General features: G+C 43.7%; 4 protein-coding genes across 4 annotated transcripts; 2 read left to right on the plus strand and 2 right to left on the minus strand.

The window, feature by feature from the left end:
- Positions 1-175: 175 nt before the first annotated feature.
- Positions 176-3,242, plus strand: ormdl1 (ORMDL sphingolipid biosynthesis regulator 1). The gene is made up of 4 exons (XM_068329824.1): positions 176-384; positions 1,380-1,559; positions 2,174-2,325; positions 2,396-3,242. The coding sequence occupies exons 2-4, from the start codon at positions 1,386-1,388 to the stop codon at positions 2,529-2,531; spliced, it is 462 nt and encodes a 153-aa protein (XP_068185925.1). The 5' UTR covers positions 176-384; positions 1,380-1,385; the 3' UTR covers positions 2,532-3,242.
- A 143-nt stretch (positions 3,243-3,385) lies between these two features.
- On the minus strand, positions 3,386-7,131 carry adat3 (adenosine deaminase tRNA specific 3). The gene is made up of 2 exons (XM_068329823.1): positions 7,026-7,131; positions 3,386-4,557 (listed from the first exon to the last, which is right to left on the minus strand). The coding sequence occupies exons 1-2, from the start codon at positions 7,068-7,070 to the stop codon at positions 3,505-3,507; spliced, it is 1,098 nt and encodes a 365-aa protein (XP_068185924.1). The 5' UTR covers positions 7,071-7,131; the 3' UTR covers positions 3,386-3,504.
- A 187-nt stretch (positions 7,132-7,318) lies between these two features.
- osgepl1 (O-sialoglycoprotein endopeptidase-like 1) lies at positions 7,319-9,431 on the plus strand. The gene is made up of 7 exons (XM_068328465.1): positions 7,319-7,761; positions 7,843-8,230; positions 8,342-8,546; positions 8,614-8,762; positions 8,839-8,969; positions 9,055-9,126; positions 9,234-9,431. The coding sequence occupies exons 1-7, from the start codon at positions 7,565-7,567 to the stop codon at positions 9,316-9,318; spliced, it is 1,227 nt and encodes a 408-aa protein (XP_068184566.1). The 5' UTR covers positions 7,319-7,564; the 3' UTR covers positions 9,319-9,431.
- Positions 9,432-9,589: 158 nt separating this feature from the next.
- fkbp7 (FKBP prolyl isomerase 7) lies at positions 9,590-13,273 on the minus strand. Its single transcript, XM_068328466.1, has 4 exons — positions 12,924-13,273; positions 11,683-11,834; positions 11,041-11,168; positions 9,590-10,363 (listed from the first exon to the last, which is right to left on the minus strand). The coding sequence occupies exons 1-4, from the start codon at positions 13,136-13,138 to the stop codon at positions 10,202-10,204; spliced, it is 657 nt and encodes a 218-aa protein (XP_068184567.1). The 5' UTR covers positions 13,139-13,273; the 3' UTR covers positions 9,590-10,201.
- Positions 13,274-13,516: the final 243 nt, after the last annotated feature.

The raw sequence follows: 13,516 nt of genomic DNA on the forward strand, positions 1-13,516 counted from the left end.
AGGGCGGGTTTAGAAAGTATTTAGGTTAAGCCCTGTACAAAGACTTGAAGGTGCTATCTCCAACGTAAGGCTATTTTTTAAATCAAGATGTCGCTGATGTTTGTATACTGCAACAAATTAAACTCACACATAATCAACCATATTTATTAATTACATGTCACTGAAATCGTAGAATAGCCTTCTTTTATGTAGGCACATTTGTGGGCGGAATACAGCCTTAAAAGTCAAGATGTGGGTCAAAGATTGATTTGAAACCTCGTCTACATCCGCCAGGCTCAGTCTACGTCGTGCTGTCTGCGCTGCAAGACGGATCAACAAGAGGATAAATCATTTCTGACCAAAGCCGTTGTTATCCAGGAATAATTCCACTGCACGCTACCACTGGTAAGTTTACCATACGGTGTGCTAAGTATGCCCGTCGTCACCGAAAAGTATTTTTCATTTTTACGTAATATCGCCGGCTAACTTGGTTTAAATAGTGGTAGTGTGGTCTGGGCTATGTACTAGAAACGAATGTGTCTGGTGTTGTTTACACACTTATTATCCAGCAAGAATTAAGCTTAAAGAAAAGTTACCACCGGGTTTTAAGAGAGCACCAGAAATGTTATCAGTGTGGCTTCACTTCATTATTTGTCAATTGATGTTTCACATAAGGAGCTTACTTCAGCTACGAGACGAGTCAGGAAATAGACGGAACCATCGACGGTTCTTTGAGCATCAAAGCGCAGTTACTTTTGTCCAGTTAGTCAAATATCGTCTAACGTGGTTTTTAAAGTTTGTCTCAGGTTTGCCTTTAGTCACAGGTTGTAATTTGTTGTTATCACTTTTGGTATCGATCCGATAAGATCAATTATTTCATGCATCAAATGAATATCTGGTCGGCTGAGGTGAACGCCACCATCCTGATGTAAGAGATACAGTAATGGGAGAGAATTTATTTAACTAGGTGTGTGTGTGTGTGTGTGTGTGTGTGTGTGTGTGTGTGTGTGTGTGTGTGTGTGTGTGTGTGTGTGTGTCAACATGCACGGGTTCTTATCAAACATGTGTGAAAAGTGATAATTGCCTTCAGTGCAAAGCAAGACGCGTTTCCTTTAATCCAGCCTGGCAGCAGAAAGTGTGCCAGAGGGCAAAGTTCGCTCGGATTGTGCAAGATGTTTTTTTGTTATCACACACTTGCAGGGAGGGCAAAGTGCTGCAGCAGCATTTATGAATCTGCATCTTAAGAGTGAAGCTGCAACAGAAAGAAACGTAGCAGATCTGGGGTCCCCTGCAGGCAGCAAAGAAGCAAATAACATGCAAATGTTTTTAATAATAAAAAATTATTTTAATATTATTTGGCGAATATATTTTGATTTTATTTAAATGTTTTGTCTTCGCAGACCAACATGAACGTGGGTGTGGCACACAGCGAGGTGAACCCGAACACCAGGGTCATGAACAGCCGAGGGATCTGGCTGACGTACGCGCTTGGCGTGGGGATGCTTCACATCGTTCTCCTGAGCATCCCTTTCTTCAGCGTCCCAGTGGTGTGGACTCTCACTAACGTCATTCACAACTTGGTAAGTTCCAAACCGTGTCCTCATGAGATTTTTTTTTTTCCCTATGGTTGTTATTTGAATCCCGATAAGTCAGCGGTTGCCTCACACAGATCCAGCGTTGTGGACGTGCTGCTGTTTGTCAGCCCCAACATGCCTTTACTCTGTGTACTTAAGATATGCTCTATTTTGGGCAGCCTGTCATTCTGGCAGCTCTGCTTAAGCTCTGTACACAGAACTGACCTTTCATTGTTACTCAGCCGGCCTCATACACAGTCGATGTGTGTGTGCGTGACGACAAGTGCAAGATTGTGTATCGCATCCAGTACAGATGGATATTAACTGGAGCAGCAAAGAGCTGCGGCCTGTTGTTTTTCATAAAGTCAAACTGCATCAGCCTGCTTGTATTAGGCGTGTAATCGAACACAACATCAGATGGATAATTTAGCGATGTTTATTATCTCATGTCTACTCACTGTTCCAAAGTGAAGTCAGTTGACATTTGTGCCGCTTCACAAGAAACCAACGCATTTATTCTCTGAAACAACTTTAATCAATAGGATTAAAAAGAGATCAGTTAAAAATAAATATGAAATAATTTGTTTTAATAGAGAATTCTCTTTCTGCTGTCTTTTCAGGGAATGTATGTCTTCATGCATGCAGTTAAAGGAACGCCGTTTGAGACTCCTGACCAGGGGAAAGCCAGACTCCTCACACACTGGGAGCAGCTGGACTACGGCGTGCAGTTCACCTCATCGAGAAAGTTCTTCACCATCTCCCCCATCATCCTGTGAGTACGAGATGCCATTCTGTCGTTCGGAGCTTCCTGTTTTGTTTGCCAACGAAAAGTCTGTCCACAGATACTTCCTGGCGAGCTTCTACTCAAAGTATGACACGACCCACTTCGTCATCAACACCGCCTCGCTGCTGAGCGTCCTGATCCCCAAGCTGCCGCAGCTACACGGTGTGAGGATTTTCGGCATCAACAAGTATTAAGTTGCTGTTAAACAGTCGACATGTTATTCTGTGTGTAGTCTGGAGCGTGTGCGTGTATGGTTTGTGTAACGTCACTGTGTAGATGTCAAGGATTGGATGGATGCTGAGAGGCGACAGGAGGCTCGTAGCTGACAGGATGCCTTAAGCATAAGTAACTTATATAAATATTTAATTTTTGAGTGATTATTTTTTCCTGGGCTGGCCCGGGCATCAGCGAGGCTTTTGGTTTGGTTTCATTTTGTCGTCTTTTCCCTCCATTGACACTGCAACACAAATAATGAGTACAAACCGGTTTCTAACCACAAAGATGTCTCACATGTATTTTTTAAAGATGTTTACTTCCTGCGGTTAGGAGCCCTCGTCTCGTTTATTGGTACAGTCATTTTGGTAATGGAATGGAACCATCACCTTCATCAATCCTTATTTGCTTGATAAGTAAATCATTTATTTGTAGCTGATTTGAAGTAGGGCGATTTTTTTATTGTGCGTTTTTAAACGGAATCTCATGTTTGTGTAGAAATGGAATTAATTATTATTGTCAGGTTTTATGGAGGAAAGTCTGCAGCGTCTCTGAGATCCACATATATTCACCTCGCAGCTCTCTAGATCAGGACATTTTGCTATTTCAAGGCAGCGAGTTCTGCTTTGTTCGGCCAGAACTCACATTACTCCAGATTTCTTGTTAATAATTAAAAATGTTTATTAAAACTGTTCGATCTCTTGTAATGAGTTGGACTGAAGGGTTCCCACTGCTTCTAGGGATTAAGGGACATACAGAAACAATTTATTTTTATTGTCCTAATCTTCCAAATGTTAGGCTTTTCTATTGCTTAATGTTTTAAAAAAGCTCTTAGTCAAACACCCCGCCAAATTAAGTCATTACCATCAGCCACATCGTCACTTAAACTTTATTAAAAATAAATTCTCATGTGTGACTTTTTGCTGTAATTAAACGTGATACTGGGTCCATACATTATTTACCTTCCTGTAAACTGTCCGTTTTGACCCGGTTCTGGTGATCCGGACCGCTGAGCTCCTCACACAGATTACCCAGAACTCCTTTATAAACTTTGTAATGATGGTTGAGATCTTTCAGCGCGTGGATCTTACATCGGGTCCCCAGAGCCCCGTGAGTGGAGGCCGTCCCGTAGAAGACGCGACCGATCCGGGAATGCACCAGCGCCATGGCGCACATTATGCAAGGTTCTCGGGTCACGTAGAGGTCGTATCCGGTGCACAGGTACAGCTGAGAGTCAGGATCCTCCTGATTGGTCGGAGTGAACGTGCAGGCAGGGTGTTTGTCAAAGTAGTAACACCCGCCGCCCTGGCTCCGAGCCACCAGGTCAATGCACACCATGACGGCGTGATGAAGAGGATGTTCCCCTCTACAGTCATGACCCACTGCGACAATCCTCTCCAGGGCGGGGTCGACCATCACGGCCCCCACCGCCTCCATCCCCTCATCCGCCGCTGCTCGGGCGGCGTTCAGCGCCGCCGTCATGTAGACGTCCATCCTGGCCTTCTGCTCCGGGCTGAAGAGCTCCCCTCTCAGCGCCACCGTCACCTGTTTGTCCTCATGGAAGGAGGTGGGCCAGTGTCTACTTGCTAGCTCGAACTGGGCTCGCGTCAGGGGGGGGCGCGCCGGTACCTTCACCACAAAAGGTTCACCAAGCCCGTCACGTCTGACTCCGCCCGAGGGGAGGAGGGCATCCAAGTCGGGGGGATTCGAACCCGGCGAGTCGCTGACGAGGCAGAGGATTACTTCCAGGGGGTGGGGGCTGCCTGGCATCTTCACGGCGCGCACCCTCTTGACGTGCTGCAGGCGGCTCAGCGGGTAGACGGCGCTCAGCTCCCGCACCAAACGAGACGTCTCCTTCTTGTTGACGATGGGCGCTGCGATCGCCTCGATCAGCTCCATGTCTTGTAACTGCTCGTCTGACAGAACGGGATACGCCACCCAGGAGGCGCAGGAGCGGGACGACCCCTTCCAGCGCTTCGTCTGTGGCTCCATTGTTTCCCCGCTCTCCTGTGGAACAGTCAGCGGAGTTCAGAGCCTTTCAGTTCTCAGACTTTTAAGTGTTGTGTGTAAAACAAGCCCTTGAGCCCCGCATGAAAGTTTGTTTTAGGAAGATTTTCTAACTCACGCTTAAAAAGTCAGTTCTGATTTTATCGATAGCTGAGGGCTCATAATAAATCATGTAATCTGGGTGGCGCGAGCCACACTTGAGGGGTGATTTCATGCTATTTGAGTTTTTGATTGGCAAAATAATTAGTTATAAATGATGCTGGGAGTCATTGTTACTATACACATTAAAATGAGAAAATGTTGAACACAGAAACTGAAAAGTAGATTTCAAATATGATTCATCACACCTCTACAGAAAAGACAGTTCGAAGTCAGACTTGCATAAACCAAGTTTATAGATAATTTTAGCACTAAATCCAGAAATCAAATAATGTACACACAAAGGAAGTCAAGGCAAGTATATTTGTGTATCTCCTGTCAAGTACACAATAATTCAAAGTGCTTTACATTAAAATAAAAGAATAAAAAGTAAAAGAATAAAAGCATATTTAAATTTGAAAACACAAAGGGAACATTAAAGAGACACCATGAGGACTCCTGAATAAACTATTTAAATGCAGCTGAGAACAGATGGGTCTTTAAACTGATTTAAATAGATCAGCTGAAACTTAGACTTTCTGGGAACAAACACAACCAATCATAATCTGTTTTTAATACAACTTGCTTGACAAATTAAGAAAAAGTGAATCCAGCTTTTGGTCACAAACTGAACACACCAAACACAATCACATCTGAATATTTTTACAGTTTCTGATCAAAAATTCATAATATTGCATAATTTCAACCATTCTGAGCAGCAGCTGGACGAGCTACCGTCTGGTGTCATGACCAGAGAACGAAGCGTGGATGAGATTCCCACTGACGTTATACTTGATGCTCTTAGGACGAAACAGCCTTTTCTTCACTTCCTTCCCAGCACGAGTTTTGTCTTCATCACTTTGGGTACGTGTCGTATGGTCAGGGACACCCGGGTGCCTCGGGTCAGCGTCTCTCCCGCCTCGCCCCCAGCAGCGGACAGGTTGGCCACCTTATCCGTCAGCGGATCCTGGACGCGGGGCCGGATGCCGTGGAGGAGGCTCTGGTACATTTCATCCTGCAGGATGAGGAGACTCCGTGGCTTCACCAGCAGCGAGAAGAGGAAGCGGTCCTCCTCCGTCTGCGGCGCTTCGCCCTCCAGGCTGCTGATGGGGGCATAGAAGTCCAGGAGGGTGTGAGAGCCCAGGCTAATGGTGGTGACGGTGGGGTGGTACAGAGGGCCGTCCTCGTGGGGCATGATCCCTTCTCCTTCTTTGTACTCATTCACCAACACATGATTGGCGGTTTTCCCACTGAAGGCCCCCAGGGAGGAAATCTTCTCACAGTATGTCTGGAGCCAGTCGGGAATCCTTTCCACCAGCATGCCTTTGGGATGCGGTGACCCTCCCCAGTTCTGAAGCCTCCTGCCTGACAGCTGAGTCCATTTAGTTCTTGGGGACTTGTACACCTGTTGCTGAAGGTACGACTCCTCATCTTCACTTATGAAATCTGGGATGTAATAAACTGTCGGCGGGGCATCGATTACAACAAACGGCTTCAATTCCTCCAAAATATAAGTAGGATGTTCCATGACTCCTTTAGGAAAGTCAACATGAAATGCTCATTAAAACCTTTTATAAAATGTTAGTGGTGGCTACTTTTTGTGGTGTCAAACAGGAAGTGACCAAACAAACTACAAATACGAAAAGTTGACCAAAAAGTTGACAAAAACGTCTGAATGATTAAGAAATCAACAAACTACTAATGAAATGTCATCTAAGAGCTGCAGCAGCATTAGCTCGTTCCAGTGTATAGCGATAGCATTAGCGACTATTAGCTTCCTACTAACCCTTAACGAAGTTTACCGACTCCACCAAACAAACAAGCAAACCACACACACTTTGCTTCCGATTATAAGTGAAACAGTATGTATTTGTTTCTGATTCACCAGCTAAAAATCCCGATTTTCCAGACAGATACAAAAAGGTACAAACGCGTTGGGTTTATTCGTAGCGATGCCTTCAAGGTTCTAGTAATTGTGAACACTTCGTGCTTACTGTCATTCAATACATGGTAAGTAGGGTCACGGTATATTACAAATCATTTCAGTTACTGTGACAGCAAGTAATAACCTTTCTCAACACTTAAAATACAACGATTAAACACGAATATCAGAATATTTCCATTCACATATATTAGACGCTTTCGGTGTTACTGTACTGTGATTTTACAAATAAACGCTACTTTTCATTGGTCCTTAAATGCAGCACGTCTCTTTACGTACAATCAGGCTGTTTGAAAGCGAATAGTACCATTTTTAACTGTCAAAGCGCCGCTACCTAAAGTAAACCAAACATTATTGATGATTATAATTAACACAAAGCCATATTTACCTCGTTCGACATTACAAGTTCGGATGGAAAACACGGTTTGGTCATTCTACGCTGCTAGCGCTGTGGTTCCATGTGTTTGGTCCATTTGCTTGTGCAACGGCATAAAATGTCCCCAGACAGAAATCACCAAATATTTGGTCCTACTCATTATTTTCTAAGCGTCTTCTGCGAAACAATTTCCTTTTAACAAGGCAATTTTAACCGATGCAATGTTAATCTAGGATTTATCTCGTATTAGCATATTTTGGGTCCTTAATCCAAAGTGGAAAACCTCCCGGTACTCGGATTTATTTACGCGTTACACAGCCAGGCGGAAGTGGAATAGCAGAACAGGAAGAACACTTGAACACATTCGTGATTTTTGTTTTGAACTCTCTGTATTTGATTAATTTTATGTTTTTATCCGTTGCGTTGAAACTACCCTGACGCCGTGGCTACTTTCGTCTCTTTTTATTCTCCACATTATTATAAAAAACACAATGGCAGCTCGGTGTTAGGTCACCTTTAGTTGTTGGATCACAAATACAAGATTCACAACCATGTTTCCTGCAAAAGTCAGACTACTACATCGGATACTCCGGTTAAGAAGAACATGCTGCTCCCCCTCCTTTGCATCATCGTCCAGACTTGTTTTGGGCATTGAGACGAGCTGTGATGAAACTGGAGCAGCTGTGCTGGTCGAGACCGGTGAGATACTGGGAGAGTCTTTACATTCACAGAAGGAGGTGCACCTGAGGTGGGTGTCAGAGCCTGTCTACATCAGAGTCATCTCCTCAGGGCTTCTGCCTTGACATGCTTTCTCCACTGCGTGTTGCAGGTCTGGTGGTATCATCCCCCCAGTGGCACAGCAGCTCCACAGGGATCACATAGAGCGAGTGGTCCAGGAGGCGCTGGAGCGGAGCAGCGTGGACCCGAGCCAGCTGTCGGCTGTGGCCACCACTGTTAAACCCGGGTTGGCCCTGAGCTTGGGTGTGGGCCTCAAGTTCAGTCAGAGGTTTGTGAGGCAGCACAATAAGCCCTTCATCCCCATACACCACATGGAGGCCCACGCCCTGACTGTCAGGATGCTCCAACCCCTGGCCTTCCCCTTCCTGGTCCTGCTGGTCTCTGGTGGTCACGCTCTTCTTGCTGTCGCCCGGGGAGTCAACGACTTCCTGCTGTTGGGTCACCATCTGGATGAAGCCCCAGGAGATACGCTGGATAAAGTAAGATTAATAAGGTTTTAAAATTGAAATTTGGCTGGTGTGGTGAAGATGGCCCGACCAAAATTCAATCTGTGTGATCACAATCAAACACCGTGTTCTGTGGATTCGCAGGTGGCCAGACGTTTGTCCCTCATCAAACACCCACAGTGCTCCACACTCAGTGGAGGACAAGCCATAGAGCTTCTGGCGATGGACGGCGACAGGAAGAGGTTTAGTTTCAAGACACCGATGGGAGGAATACACGACTGCTGCTTCTCTTTCTCTGGCCTGCGGAATCAAGTCAACATGGCGATTGTGAAAGAAGAGGCAGAGGAAGGTAGGGCCATGTCTTGAAATGTGATAACACGGGTGCAAGATAAGTTTTATAATTGTTTTCATGTTAGGTATCGAACAGGGGACGCTGTTATCATGCGTGAATGACATGGCGGCTGCGACGCAGCACGCCGTGGCAACTCATCTGGCGAAGCGCACACATCGGGCCATCCTGTTCTGCAAGGCAAACGGACTGCTGCCGTCAAGCGGCGCCACCTTGGTGAGCACATTTATTCAGTTGGTGTTTGTTGAGTGAATGACAGCTGATTGAGGATGCGTTTTCTTTCTGATGCTAGGTGGTGTCTGGAGGGGTAGCCAGCAATCAGTACATCCGTAAGGCTTTGGCTATCATCACGGAGACGACAGGAGTGCATTTGCTCTGTCCTCCAGGGAAACTGTGCACTGACAATGGAGTGATGATTGCCTGGTGAGCATGACGTCATTCAGTAGCTTTTGAGGTTACTTGATTTGAATCTGTTCCACCAAAATGTACAATTTACTTTTACAACCAGGAACGGCGTCGAGCGCCTGAGAGAGGGGAAAGGAATCCTACCTCCAGACGTGGAGGTCCGGTATGAACCAAAGTAAGTTAATGGCGAATGAACGAGGAATGACCTGTGGATGGAGAGGTGACTTCTCTTCTCTGTATTGATGATTATTGACATCGTCTGACGCTCGCGTCGTGTCACAGGGCGCCGCTGGGAGTCGATTTGACAGCAGAGGTGAAGGCAGCTGCCATCAAGCTGCCGCCGATCAAATTGACGATCATCAACTGACCGTCGATGTTGTTCTGTGTCGTACTGAGATTGTTGCAGTTGAAAGTTCAGCGTACCAACAAAATACTGTATGTATAAGATGAGCTATTGGTTAATAAATGTGTTTTTATTACTCTGGGTTTTTTTAAAAAGTATTTAAAATAATAAATGAAATTTAAAAATCATTTAAAGGAAAATCTTTTTAATGAAATTAAGAACGTTTTTTTTTGTCATTTTACGTCACACTTGGGTACATTCTTGACTGTGGCTGCACACCGCCCTCTAGTGGTTAGTTTGTGGATGAGCACCTTACCGTCAATAGGACTCGAGTAAACTCGTTAAATAAATTCACTTGGAGAGAAAATACAAAGAAAACATGAACCATCAGTGATGAATCCCTTTATGGCATAAAAACATGGACCCAAACAAAAGTGATCAGAAAACCTTTATCACATCTGGCTCCTCTCACTCCAAATATGTTACAAATACAAATATTTTGTTCATTTTTCATAAAAAAAATTCCGTCAAAGGAAAAACAAAAAGGAACATGCTGCATTTTTCCACTTCACTGATATAATTTTATTAAAAACATGTAAACTTGTCTGACAAACCACAAACATCTTAACTGCAGCCACTTATGTTTCAAATTAAAGCTCGTCTCTTAGAGGAAGATTCATCAACACTGTGGCTTCTTTTATGTGCCGCTCAATACTGATCATCAAGCAAAAACAATATCATTGAGGCCTCAGTTTGAGATTTCAAAGAATCGATTCTGCTTTTACCAAAGAGAATTTCAGTGTTCCTGTTTATGGTGTTTCAATAGACAGTCGATGATATAAAAACTACTGGAATGTTTTCTAGCATTTATTTTTGAAACTAAACAAAGACCATTACTTCTAAAACACTACAGCTCGTCGTGCTTATATATATCATACTCCTTTGCACTGAGCTGTCCATCCTTGTCCTGGTCATTCCTGCGGAGGATGTCATTGGCAATCTTCTCATAGAAAGCGTTGTCCCGCGGTTTCCCATCTGTCTCATACTGCAGCTTCAAGTATTTTTTTATCTGAACAAAAGAAACACATTTCATACTTTACAATCTAGAAACTACAAGCTGATTGTTCTTGTCTGCAGGTAGTCTTTTTATTCCCTCCACTGGATGGAGGCAATGATAAGACTATAAGAAATATAAATATAAAATATTTAAAAATGAACTATAACCTCCCCATAAGTTCTACCACATACCAGGGGCTGATCTAAGTCTGGACCGGCTGCGTTAGTGACATGAGTAAAGATTCCTCCTACCAGGAGGGGGCGCCAGGCTCCATCACAAGTTTAGAAGCTAAGGGTGAGCGTGTCTTTCCAGAGTGCAAGAACACACCTATCAGCACTACTATTACATATTTATGTGACTCATTTGTCTACATAACTAGACTTATATGTGTATGTATGTACAAATATGTATGCAAACCATTTATGGATGAGCTAAAGGGACTTTTCCTGATCAGGTTGCCCTGAGAACAACGGTCAAAGTCCTGCTTAAGCTCTTCATTATATACATTTTGCGCTCTACGTGTACATTGCATGTCAATTAATGTGTTTAATTAAAAACTACACAGAAATTCAGCAGCTATTCTTCTATCTCTGCATGGAACAACTTTAAACACTACACAGGTGATAGAACGTGTCACGAGGCCCCCTGGGCTACCTGTGTGATCTTTACTAGCTTTAAATTCTAGTTACCTCATCCTTTGTTAGACTTCTGTCTTTATCGAGGTCCATCTTTCCAAACGCCTCCATGCTGCGTGGACCTTTGGACACGGAGAAAGCCTCTACCTCAAAGATGACAGTGGCGTTGGGTGGGACTGGACCTGTTTAATCAGAGGGAAATTAATTATGACTTTGGATTAAGGCATTTCAGGGAGGTTGGAAGTAATTTGTTATTTTGGACTCGCTTTGTTAATAAATAAATCATATGACAAATAATCAATACTTTATATGCATAGTCCTAAAGAGTTATAACATTGCAATAGCAAGAAGTGCAGCATGCAATCAATGTTTCAATGCAACAGCTTCACATGTATGACAATTGACAGAAGCATCTCCTCCACAGTCAGCGGTTAGATTAGAAAGAGAGGTGCAATGCATGCAAGCAAGACTCAGAAGGAGCAGAGACCTTTACACCTTTGTGCATGCTGACAGTCCTGTTATGTGGGAGGTGAGAAATAAACACGGCAGGTGATGCGATGCCCTGTCAACTAAAGTACTGTGAAAGAAGACATGACAGAATGAGGGCAATGCTTCCATCAGTAAACCACATAATATTAACACGTTATGTGATGCTTGATTAGTGTTTATAAATGTATATTATTTACATCTTCTTACCTTTGCCATTGACGCCAAAGGCCAGGGCAGGTGGAACCGTTATTTTCCGTTTCTCTCCAGCACACATGTCATCCATGCCGATATCAAGCCCCTTGATGATTTGTCCAACGCCCAGCACAAACCACTGAGGGTGACCCGTTTTGTCTGATCGGCTGAAGAGAAAAACCCAAACACACATCCATGTGACCTTCAGGGCTCGTGTGCTTCAAGAAATCTGAGTTGTTGGCAACTGGACCATCATGATATTCTACCACAATGTGAAATTTAATCCAGGTTATTAGCCGGATCAGTGGGATTTAACTATTGATTTGCAGTGGGTTGATATGAAACAGAAAGGAGACATGACACCAGTGTGTAGCTGCCATAATGCAGAGTACCGTATTGGCCCGGAATATAAGACGGTGTTTTTTGCATTGAAATAAGACTGAAAAAGTGGGGGGTCGTCTTACATTCGGGGTCTAGACATTATACCCATTCACAACGCTAGATGGCGTCAGATATCTTTAAAGCGAATGCTGAACTTAATTCCCCAGGCCAAAGCCAACCCCTGTCACGAAGAAGAAAAATAAAAATAGCGGTAAGAAAGAAAATAAGAAAATAAGATAAGAGATAACAGATCATGGAGAAACGTAGCGACAATCTGGAGAAAAGTGGGTCGGTTCTCGGATGGTAGCAAGGTTGGTGCCACTCACCATTCATTTACAAAGGTGATTGCACTTTAATTTACATATTTAAATGTTCAGATATTAAGATGGGATAGACAGTTTCAGCCTGATTTGAATGAGGCAAAATAACATGCTTTTTCTCTCGAATATATTGTTATAATCATTTGTTTCAGATGTAATGTAATTATTTTCTGTAAAAAAAATTTAATTTGGTGTTCAAAAACTCTTTTTTCAAAATTGACTCTTGAAAAAGAGGGGGTAGACTTATAATCAGGGTCATCTTATATTCGGGCCAATACGGTATTCCAGGTAGATTAAAATAAGATTAAAATAATAAATGGCTGGTTCTGTGATGTGATGTAATTAGAGATCTTCAGGGGCAGTAATAAATAGGGTGGTGAGGAGTATTGATGTGGGCCTTGAAAGTGGATTACTACCAGTTGGATATTGCAGGGTCCTTATAATTGTCAAAAAATAAGTAAATAAAAACGTTGTTTCTGTGAGTAAAATCAAACACCACGAAATCATGCATGCAAAAAATCTGCTGTTTAATTTATTTGTGCTCAAGCCACCAACCTGCAATAGAACTGAGAACCATCTTCAGCGAGGAACCCATCGTAGTGAACGTTCATCAGGTCACCCCTCTTGCTCCTGGGGTTGCATTCGTCAGGCTTGAACAAAACTTCTATTTTCACCTCCCCGTCCGGCTCGTCTGCTGTCGCCAGAACGGACCCTAAACTAAACAGTAAAGAGACAAAAAGGTACAGTGTGCAGCTCACTAACTTCCACATCACGCTGCTCTGCTTTCGTGGCAAGTCCTTGAAGGCGCAGGAAGACGTGGAGAGCTTCAGCAGCCCTGTGGGGGAAATTATGCCCTGAATTATGACTGTTAGGTACTTCTGTCTCCAGGCGCCTTCAAAGCCCGCTTCATTCAGTATGACTGAAACAGGATGTTTACAGAATCGTGGTACCAGTCCTATTAAAACATTGCTCAGCGGGGAAATGAAGCTTGAAGGAAGAACCGGTACAATACTCTGCCTTGAAGACCAAACTGAGAGTTCCAAAATCCGTTAGGCAGAAAACTGTCATACTGTACATTAAGAATATTTGGAGGCGGGCTTGATATTCACCAATAGGAGCGAAAGGGGCGTGGCTTGCGCCTCTACTTA

Source organism: Antennarius striatus, chromosome 12 (genome assembly GCF_040054535.1).
Source record: "Antennarius striatus isolate MH-2024 chromosome 12, ASM4005453v1, whole genome shotgun sequence".
NCBI lineage: Eukaryota > Metazoa > Chordata > Actinopteri > Lophiiformes > Antennariidae > Antennarius > Antennarius striatus.

Bases quoted from the DNA above. Each gene is read 5' to 3' on its own strand.
- ormdl1 (XM_068329824.1), top strand. From the start codon at position 1,386: ATGAACGTGGGTGTGGCACACAGCGAGGTGAACCCGAACACCAGGGTC. The intron at 1,560-2,173 runs GTAAGTTCCAAA...CTGTCTTTTCAG, and splicing joins CTAACGTCATTCACAACTTG to GGAATGTATGTCTTCATGCA. The intron at 2,326-2,395 runs GTGAGTACGAGA...GTCTGTCCACAG, and splicing joins ACCATCTCCCCCATCATCCT to ATACTTCCTGGCGAGCTTCT.
- adat3 (XM_068329823.1), bottom strand. From the start codon at position 7,070: ATGACCAAACCGTGTTTTCCATCCGAACTTGTAATGTCGAACGAG. The intron at 4,558-7,025 runs GTAAATATGGCT...ACTGTTCCACAG, and splicing joins AACTTGTAATGTCGAACGAG to GAGAGCGGGGAAACAATGGA.
- osgepl1 (XM_068328465.1), top strand. From the start codon at position 7,565: ATGTTTCCTGCAAAAGTCAGACTACTACATCGGATACTCCGGTTAAGA. The intron at 8,763-8,838 runs GTGAGCACATTT...TTCTGATGCTAG, and splicing joins CGTCAAGCGGCGCCACCTTG to GTGGTGTCTGGAGGGGTAGC. The intron at 9,127-9,233 runs GTAAGTTAATGG...GTCGTGTCACAG, and splicing joins GAGGTCCGGTATGAACCAAA to GGCGCCGCTGGGAGTCGATT.
- fkbp7 (XM_068328466.1), bottom strand. From the start codon at position 13,138: ATGTGGAAGTTAGTGAGCTGCACACTGTACCTTTTTGTCTCTTTACTG. The intron at 11,835-12,923 runs GTTGGTGGCTTG...TTTTCTCTTCAG, and splicing joins GGTTCTCAGTTCTATTGCAG to CCGATCAGACAAAACGGGTC. The intron at 10,364-11,040 runs GTAACTAGAATT...TCTTTTGTTCAG, and splicing joins GAAGTCTAACAAAGGATGAG to ATAAAAAAATACTTGAAGCT.